This window comes from Mauremys mutica, chromosome 12, assembly GCF_020497125.1.
Source record: "Mauremys mutica isolate MM-2020 ecotype Southern chromosome 12, ASM2049712v1, whole genome shotgun sequence".
In the NCBI taxonomy this organism is placed as follows: domain Eukaryota; kingdom Metazoa; phylum Chordata; order Testudines; family Geoemydidae; genus Mauremys; species Mauremys mutica.
The window spans coordinates 55,359,036-55,368,996 of record NC_059083.1 but is presented as its reverse complement, the minus strand read 5'-3'; the positions used below and the strand labels follow the sequence as shown (position 1 = coordinate 55,368,996).

The window sequence follows — 9,961 nt, the reverse complement described above, 5'->3', positions numbered from 1 at the left end:
AGTCACAGCCAGCACCAGGAACCTACAGCCAAGGGTCAGAACTGGAATCTGAGGCTGGATGCCAGAACCCAGGGTTAGAGCTGAAGTCAGGAATGGGAGGTGAGGGATAGAAGCACATTAACTGGACTCAGGCAAGGCAGGAGTAAGGCTAGGAATAAGCAGGAGCTACCATGAGCAAATACACAACAGCCAGAGCAGGTCTGCTAAACCCCTCGGCCCCTGGTGGCTTGGCCCATCAGGCAGCTCAAATGGGCCCAGCTGTGCTCATTACTGTGCCTGGGCTTCAGCTAGCAGGTCCTTGCTCCTGACCAAGGACTGGGAGGGCATTTGATTTATTTATCTCCTGGGCAGTTATTTGGGTTTGTTCTGCCTTGTTTTACCCAGGTTAGCAGGTATAATATCCTTGTGGCTTCCTGCCCAGCAGGACTCACACACTCAGTGTTCAGAAGTGATGTGGAGGTGGAATTGATCCCCTTCTTTCTTTCCTCTGGAGAAGGGTTTTTTGGGGGAGGGGTGGGCGGAGTTCTGTTAATCTCCCCCAACAGTTGGTTTGTTTCTGTGATGCAAAAACCCTAGGATGCCAGCTGGTAAGGGGGGTTACAGGAATGTCCTGATTCTTGTAAGTACATTCTGTTTCACCAAAGAATGGCCTGTGCAGTCTTAAATGAAAACTGGGGTCATAGTGGAAATTAATATTGTTGTGAAATATATGTATGGATCCTGCGGAAGGGGGTGTGTCTAGATCCTGAAAATATGGTTTAATGTCTGTGTCATGGCAGAGTTGTGTGACGCAGTAGGGAGCGGGGTGAATTGACTGGGGAATGTTGTCTAGTTTTACTGGGACTGTCTGCATTGTGGATGGGATAGCAGGGGATGAGCCTGTAACCTGAGCCAGGAAGGGGGTGGGGCCAGGTGACACCTTTGCCCGGGTAACTGGACAAAGGCTAGAGGAGGAGCTGCGGGGAGGGAAGAGAGCCTGCTGGAGGGTTTTTTGGTTTCAGTTTTGTGCTGGGTGGTGGAACGCAGGGAACCCCAAGGCTGGGGTCTAAGCTCCCTGCCCCCCAGAAGGACTCGACTGAGGGGTCCTAGCTGTACCTACAAGCTCTGTTTTAGACTGCGTTCCTATTGTCCAATAAACCTTCCGTTTTGCTGGCTGGCTGAGAGTCACAGTGAATCCCAGGAAGAGGGGTGCAGGGCCCTGACTCCCTCACACTCCGTGACAAGTTGACAAACAGGTTTTCTGTCAGATAGGAGAAGTTTAGTCACCTCTCTCTGCTGAGATGTAAATTAAGTACTGGAATCCAGCGCCATGGTTACACATTTACATACAAAGTCAATGGAGAGATGTAAAAACAGGGACGCAGCACTCAGGAAAATAAGCCGCAGGTGGTCGTCCCGAATTGGGGCACAAAGAATGAATTTTGGGGATATAAATGGAAAGCAAAGAAGACACCCTTTTATCCTGCACCTAGGAAGTAAACAGGTGGTTTGGTTACCTTCATGAAAACAGGATCTCAACCAACCTTGGTTGAAATGCTGCAGAAGACATTGGCTGAGATAAAACTGCTTTAGACAGGAGGTTAGCCTGTTAAGTCTCTAGAAAGAGTTTTTCTGTTTCTATTTTTGTTGTATAGGTCTCTTACTCACTGCCACTTGAACCTTGAATCTTTATTAATGAACTTATTGTGGTTTTCACTATAGCTATATCTAAGTGCTGTGGTATTAAGCTAGATGTTGATCCTGAACTGAATCATACCAGCTAGTGTGTATGCTTTTCCTTTGGGGACAGCAAACCTGGTATTTTTGTGTATGGTCAGTGAATAAGGGGCTGGACACTACAGGGGAATGCTTCAAAGGGACTTGGGGATTAGGGTGCACCTATTGTTTACCTGCAAGGCAAAGTAATGGCTGGCATATCCAGAGGAGAGTGCTTTAGTGGCTAGCAGACTGGTAGTGTCAGGGAGCTTCTGACAGATTTTTGTTACCAATCTGCCTGGGCCCACAGTTTATCAGGCTGGGGTCACAGGATCTTTTGGGGAGGAGATGACGAGGCACACACCAAGTGTCTAAATTTTTAAAACTTTATTAATAAAATAATAAAAATACAGCAGAGAGTGCTGGGAACTCTCCCATGTCACTCAGGGGAAGAAAGAAAGCATTAGAGCCCCAAGCCCTAACCCACTTTCACACACTCATTACCCAAAGCTGGCCAGGCCTGGGTGTAACGTAAGAAGAAGAAGAGAAGGGATGGACGGGAGTTCTTGCCCTGGGCCCAGGTCGTCTGGGGGATCTGCTGTAATCTCCGAATTGCTCCAGCTCTCAGGAAGGTTTTAAGTCCTGGGTTCCTTGGGAGTGTTCCATTCTGCAACCTCTGTTCCTGGTGCTCCTTGTCCCATTCCAAACCGTTTTCTGTGGTCTCTTTCCCTTTCCCAAAACATCCCGGCTCTGGAGACTGTTTTCTTTTCTGTCTTGGTCTCGCTGTTATCTTTGCAGCTCTGAGTCTCACTTAATTCTTCTTTTCTCACAGCTGGTCGGGGGGCGGGGGAGGTTGGACTTCCCTCTTCTGTCTTGGCGGGTAGCAGCTGGCCTTGGGCTGGAGTTCTCTTGTCTTCCGACTGAGCTTGTTAATTGCAGTGTTGAGTTAACCAGTTCTCTGCTCTTTTCTTTTTCTTTGCCCCCATTTTTGGCCTCTTGTGTCCTACAAGGAAACCTTCCACTGTCCACTCACACACCTTTAACCTTCCCCAAAATGCTTTGTGATGCTCGCAACAGCGTTAGCAATATACAGTGCTGATCTGCCTTCCCAGGGGACTCCCTAAGCGGAGGGGGCCATTGGGTTGTGACAAGCTGACACCCAGCTAAGCACAAGAATGTCTGCATCATGCTGGATGCAGGTGGGTAACTAGATAACTTACAGTCCTAGGTACCCCAAGAACCATCAGGGTCCACCTTTGCTTTTCCTCTCTGAAGTTTCTTTTCCCCCCCAGGACAGGGAGTGACTCCTGTCTGGATTGTCTCCCTATCCCAGCAGGTGAGAGGATGGTGAGTGAGAACAAGGAGGGGAATCCTCAACAGGAAGGTCCTGAGCATGTGGATCCAGGTGAGATGATATCAGGAAGTTCTGAAGGGGATGTTTCTCAGTGTGCTGAGCAGGGAGAAGCCCGTGAAAGTCAGTGCAATGCAGAGAGGCAGCAGAGAAACCATGCAAGGGAGAACCAGTGTAAATCTACTCACAGGAGCCAAGTGGTCAAGAAAATCAAAGAAACTGTTCAAAAGAGAATCCCCAGTGGAGACAGACCCCATACATGCAGTTTCTGTGGGAAAAGCTTCTGCTGGAGATCAGCCTTTATTAGTCACCAGAGAACCCACACAGGAAACAGACCCTACAAATGCAACAAGTGTGGGAGAAGCTTTAGTCAGAGCTCAACTCTCACGATTCACCAGAGAATCCACACTGGGGAGAGACCCTACAGATGCAATGAGTGTGGGAAAAGCTTTAGTCGGCGTGGAAACCTTCTAGCACATCAGAGAATCCACACCGGGGAGAGACCCTACAGATGCAATGAGTGTGGGAAAAGCTTTAGTCAGAATGCATACCTTCTATCACATCAGAGAACCCACATGAAGGAGAAACCCTATGTATGCAGTGAATGTGGGAAAAGCTTTAGTCATAGCTCACAACTTCTATTGCACCAGAGAATCCACACGGGGGAGAGACCCTACATATGCAATGAATGTGGGAAAAGCTTTAGTCTGAGCTCACACCTTCTATCGCACCAGAGAATCCACACGGGGGAGAGACCCTACAGATGCAACGAGTGTGGGAAAAGCTTTAGTCGGCGTGGAAACCTTCTCTTACATCAGAGAACCCACACAGGGGAGAGACCTTTCAAATGTCCGACGTGTGGGGAAAGCTTTGTTCAGCTCTTGAAACTTGTTAGACACCAGAGAATCCACACTGGAGAGAAACCGTATAAGTGTAATGAGTGTGGGAAAAACTTCGGTGACAAATCACATTTTAATAAACATCAGAGAGTCCACATAGGAGAAAAGCCCTTTAAGTGCCCTGAATGTGGGAAAAGCTTTGGTTCAAGCTCAGATCTTATTATACACCAGAGAATTCACACAGGGGAGAAACCCTATAAATGCATTGAGTGTGGGAGAAGCTTTGGTCGAAGCTCAGACCTCACTAGACATCAGAGAAAACACACAGGAGAGAAGCCCTACAAATGCCCCAACTGTGGGAAAAGCTTCAGTGACAGTTCTGCCCTCACTAAACACCGGAGAATCCACAGAGGGGAGAGACCCTACAGATGCAAGGAGTGTGGGAAAAGCTTTCGTCACATCTCAAACCTTCTATTGCATCACAGAACCCACACAGGAGAGCGACCCTATAATTGTCCTGACTGTGGGAAAAGCTTCAGTCGAAGTTCAAATGTTATTACTCACCAGAGAATACACACAGGGGAGAAACCCTTTAAATGCCCTGAATGTGGGAAAAACTTCAGTACACGTTCAGCCCTTACTGCACATCAGAGAATACATAGCAGAGTGAGACCCTTATCAATGTCTTGACTGTGGGAAAAGTTTCTGTAACAGCTTAGCTTCTATAATCTCCAGGGAACCTACATAGGGAGAAACACTACAAATACAGTAAGTACAGGGAAAGTTTTAGTTGAACCTCACACATTCTATTACATCAGAGAACCCACATTGGGGGGCGGGGAACCTATAACTGCCCTGACTGTGGGCTAAGCTTCAGTTGGAGATAAACCGGTATTAAGCATCACAGAATCCACACTGGAGACAGCCTGTAAATGCTTTGAATATCAGGATCAGGCAAGGCTGGAGTGGCCAAGCAATAAGGATGCACAATAGTTGTTAAAACAGAGACTGAAATTACTGTTCCAGAAAAGAGCCCTGTAGGACAAAAGGCTGAGATAAGATTCCGATGCTGTGATGGGATTTGATCATTACTTCTCAAGAAGCTCTGAACATTCTCTGTACAGCTCCTAAATTTGTTTGGTGCTAGAAAGCTCTTATATTCTGTGACTTCTCATTTATTCTTCATAGCTTTTTAGACCTGGATCCACCAAGGGACTTAAGCATTATGATGTTGAGTATTGTGATACCACGCTTCTAGACAATCACGGAAACAACACTAGGATCCAAAAGCCTGAGTTAGGCACCCGGGCAGTCTATAAAATGAATGGGGAGAGAGAGACATCTCAGAATGTGACTCACAAAACCAAGCATGCTAGGTGGGGAGCCACCTAACCTAGCCAAGGGGAGACACCTAAGGAGACAGGGGTGTCCTCAGTCCTGCCCTTTTCATGTACATAGGTACCTAAGTCCAGGCTCCAGGGAAGCACCTGTCTCTGCTTGTGATTCATAAACTAGGGATGATAAGTGCTCCTCTGCCGATGGGGCCCCATCCAGTTGGAGTGTTCCAAAGTCACCTAACACTACACAAAATACCTGGGGCAGGGGGAAAAGGACAAGGACCTCTCTTATACCCTTTAGCTCAGTGGTTGAGGTACTCACCCAGGAGGTTCAAGTCTCTATGCTGTTCAAATCCCTTCACCTCACCAAGCAATCTGCCACCTCCCAAGTGAGTGCCCTAGCCACAGGATATTCAGAGGTGGAAGTCTTCCTCAATCTCCTTTGTTGAACCTGGTCCACTGTATAAAAGTATTCAGCTAAGAGATGGCAGGTTCTATGCTAAGGAAGGATTCCAAGAAAAGGATGGAAAGGAATTTCTTGTGATGTCTGAATGCCACCTGCTGGATGGACAGGAAACTTGCTATGACAGTTTGACCTGTCCAGTTAATGAATGACCACCTGCAATAAAAGGAAATGCTTCTCCAAAAGAAAAAGGACAATGGAAACTTGCCTAATATGTCCTTTGGGGTAGATTGAGTCCCCCATTACAGCCACATGGAATGATAATGCAAAAAAGGTTTTGGGCTAGACAATCCTAAATTCTCTGTAAGCTGCTTGGCAGCATGGCCGCGTAGCAGCCTATTTAGCGCTGTGCAAGTGCTTAGAGAACTTGCCTGGGGACCTGCCGCAGCTGGGGGAGGGGGCCCCCTCCCCCGGCCCCAACTCACCCTGCAGCCTGGACTTACCGCAGCCTGGACCCAAGCATGGCCAGATCAGGCCCAGGTGCAGCTGGAGCAGCCTGGGACCTGGCCAGGGTGGTGCGGAGCAACCCAGACCCTGGTGCAGTCTGGGTGGCCCTCCCTGGCTTGGACTTGCTGGGGCCGGGTGAGGAGCAGCTGTCCTGCAGCTCCAGCCCCAGAGCTCCCGCAGCAGGGACAGGCGCCTCTTTCCTCCTTCCCCCCAGTCCAGGTGCTGCTGTGGAGAGAGAGCGCTGGGGAGAGTCCTCTTTCCCCACTGTAGCCCTGGAGCACCCTCTTACACCCCAAATCCCTCATCCCTGACCCCACCCCAGAGCCCACACCCCCAGCTGGAGCCCTCACAGCCCCGCATCCCAACCCTGAACCCCCTCCCACAAGAATTCTTTGGCCTCACCGCATCCCATGAATTTTGTTATGTGCACCATTATGAAGGTGACATGTCACACATCACTTTCATATTGGTGCACATAACAAAATTCATTCCACACATGGGTGGAAAAATTAGAGAGAACACTGCAAAAACCTCTGTCCAGCAAAACCTACCTCCAACTGATTGTGATCAGCATATCAAACCCTGATTCAGAGAAAGCTCGGTCATTCCACATGAGAAGTGTTCATTTAACTCTCCCTAAAAGAGCAATTTTCTTTGACTGAGAGTTCTTGGGATGCTAAACTCCAGAATCCCAATAATAAGCAGCTTGGGAGAAAAGATGTTTCCCAGAAGACAGAATCCTAAACCAAGCTACAAAGAAGAAGACTTCACCCACAAAAATAGAAGGGACTGGGAGGGTGAGCAGAGCCACTTCTTTAAAGTTCAGAAAAAATTAGGAAATGGGTTCTCATTGCTAAAATTCAACAGGTACTTTCTGTGCTTGGAAGGAAGATAGACATTAGTCTTCAAGCGTGTTTTTCTAGAATACCTAATCCACTGGAGTTCAGATCTATTCCATAGAACCAGACTTTTGGACTGGTAGAAACTTTTCATTGGAAAATACCAAAGTCATATAAACCTATCAACTTCCATCCAACTATGAAAAATATCCCAATTAAAAATAGTAAAAATGAAATGAATTAACTAGAAATTGGAAAAAGATATAGAGTCTTAGGGCATGGCTACACTGGAAACTTCAACGCGCTGCTGCGGGAACGCTCCTATGGCAGCGCTTTGAAGTGCGAGCGTGCTGGGAGAGAGCTCTCCTGGTGCTCCTGGTAATCCACCTCCACAAGGGGAATAGCTCCAAGCTTGGAGCACTCAGAGGGGAAGTTAGAGTGCTATAAAATGTAAGTGTAGACAAGCCCTTAAAGTAGACTAAAGCTATGTCTACACTGCACAGCTTACAGTGGCACAGCTGTGCTGCTAACGCCTTGCCACTGAAAGGAACCCAGTGTAGCTGCTGTTTGTTGGCAGGAGAGAGCTAAGAACACGCCCTCAACCTTCTTGATTAACTTTAATTTGAATATGTAGCATTGTCATATCCAGGGACCCACATGGCTCTTAGAGACAAGTTGGGTGAGATAATAGCTTTTACTGGACCGACTTCTGTTGGTGAGAGAGACAAGCTTGAAAGCATTCTCAATAAAAATATTATTTCACCCACCTTGTCTCGTTAAATTGAATTAACATTTGATTAATTAAACTGCTTTTTGAACTTTCACACTTGTAAACTTGCCTATTAACTCCACCAAATCAGAGTTAATCCTCTCGGCTCTGAACTGTTGTATAATAATCACATTGGGTGATTCTTGTACCACAGCTTGTACAGGGTTCATTGTAATTATTTTCCATCTAGACACATCTCTAAACAATGTTGAATTTTCAACTGTAATAATTGGGAATTCTTAGCTTCACAATGCTTCCTTCATAAGATAGAAGTAAGAGAAATAGTAAGTGTTTTACTAGATTTTTAAGTTGTCACTACTTTCACTTCTTCCATCCTACCCAATTTATCTAGTTTTGTCCAAATTCATTTTTAGTTTAAAAGTTTTACTAGCAAGTTGAATCACTGTGTTATAGACTAGTTATTATACTGAGTTTATACTTGGTTATTTGATACTATTTCTTTAAGTTTAGCTTTTTAATTCCATCAATAATGCTTAGCTACTAGTTAATCTTAATTAGGATAAACAACCTGTGGATTTTTTTTAGTATCCTAAATAATTAAGTGCATACCATTGTGGTTAATCCCCATAGCTCTTTGAACTTTATACTCGGTTTTATAACACTAGTCCATTTAATACTTGCTTTCTATTTTAGAATGTCATATTTAATTAAGAGGTTATTTTAAGAATGGGTAAATTGTATCACTCATTTTATTTACCATTTTTCATCTGGTGTATCTCACTTGCATAATCCTTATTGATTTGATTGTTTATTGGTTTCTTCTCCATTTCTGATTACTTAAATAAATTCTTCTCTATTTAAAGCCAAGTACAGTGGTTTATTTTACAACAAATGGGGAGATGTCAGCTGGTGAAGATGAGCCACCTGGGGTAGCAGAGAACATACGGGTAAGCACACAGGCTGATGTGGGTGTGACGCAATGCAGTGTGGGATAGCAGAGGGGGGCATAGTTAATACAAAATAGGGCTACGTGCCCACAAATCTTATATCCATAGAACTCATTCTGTGGTGGACTAATATCACTTCCAATGAGGATTGATTAAAGTGGGAGAAAACATCAGATAAATAGAAACAAGAACTTTTATTTGTGAACTCAGAGCAGTTTATGCCAAAATCCAGACATTTTACTTGAACACTCCCATGTAGAACAAAAATGGAAAAGTTACAGTCAAATATGATTATCTTATTTGTATGTATGTATCCTCTTTTGTATAAAAAGTTACGAATGTTGACTATATACTTGTATTTCAGATGTGTTTGCTGCTAGGGTAACATCCACGAGGTAGTTTACATCCAGTCCATGTTGCGAATGAACTATTCAAGTTGATGTCCCATTAAGGAACAATTAACTCTTACAATGGATATAGAATCATAGAATAGATCAGGGTTGGAAGGGACCTCAGGAAGTCATCTAGTCCAACCCCCTGCTCAAAGCAGGACCAATCCCCAACTAAATCATCCCAGCCAGGGCTTTGTCAAGCTGGGCCTTGAAAAACCTCTAAGGATGGAGATTCCACCACCTCCCTAGATAACCTATTCCAGTGCTTTACCACCCTCCTAGTGAAATAGTGTTTCCTAATATCAAAACTAGACCTCCCCCACTGCAACTTGATACCATTGCTCCTTGTTCAGTAGCGCAGCTAGGGTGGAAGCAGGGGGAGCAGTTGCTCCCACTAAGCAGAAAAATGGCATCTTTTTAATTTTTACTCACCCGGTGGTGCTCCGGGTCTTCGGCGCTTCTACTCATTCAGCGGCGCTCTGGGTCCTCGGCAGCACTTCGGCAGTGGGTCCTTCAGCCACTCCAGGTCCACTCCGGGTCTTCGGCGGCAGGTCATTCAGCCACTCTGGGTCCGCTCCGGGTCTTTGGTGGCAGGTCCTTCAACCGCTCTGGGTCAGTCGGGGGTTTTCTTTTTTCTTTTTTCTTCACGGCAGGTGGTGCTTTTTTTTATGTGTTCACTCCCCCTGCTGCTAAAACTTGGCTTCGCCACTGTCCTTGTTCTGTCATCTGCCACCACTGAGAACAGCCTAGATCCATCCTCTTTGGAACCCCCCTTCAGGTAGTTGAAGGATGCTATCAAATCCCCCTTCACTCTTCTCTTCTGCAGACTAAACAATCCCAGTTCCCTCAGCCTCTCCTCATAAGTCACATCCCCCAGCCCCTGATCATTTTCGTTGCCCTCCGCTGGATTCTCTCTCCAAT

At 46.0% G+C, this 9,961-nt stretch overlaps 1 protein-coding gene across 3 annotated transcripts; it reads left to right on the top strand.

Moving 5' to 3' along the window:
• Positions 1-312: 312 nt before the first annotated feature.
• LOC123345412 (zinc finger protein OZF-like) lies at positions 313-8,541 on the top strand. 3 transcript variants are annotated; one of them, XM_044982264.1, is made up of 3 exons: positions 572-619; positions 2,808-2,894; positions 3,029-8,541. In XM_044982264.1, the coding sequence occupies exons 2-3, from the start codon at positions 2,882-2,884 to the stop codon at positions 4,573-4,575; spliced, it is 1,560 nt and encodes a 519-aa protein (XP_044838199.1). In that variant the 5' UTR covers positions 572-619; positions 2,808-2,881; the 3' UTR covers positions 4,576-8,541. The 3 variants fall into 3 exon arrangements, with proteins under 3 accessions (XP_044838201.1, XP_044838199.1, XP_044838200.1); XM_044982266.1 differs by lacking the exons at positions 572-619; positions 2,808-2,894 and adding an exon at positions 313-392; XM_044982265.1 differs by lacking the exon at positions 572-619 and having other exon boundaries at positions 2,601-2,894.
• The last annotated feature ends 1,420 nt before the right edge of the window (positions 8,542-9,961 follow it).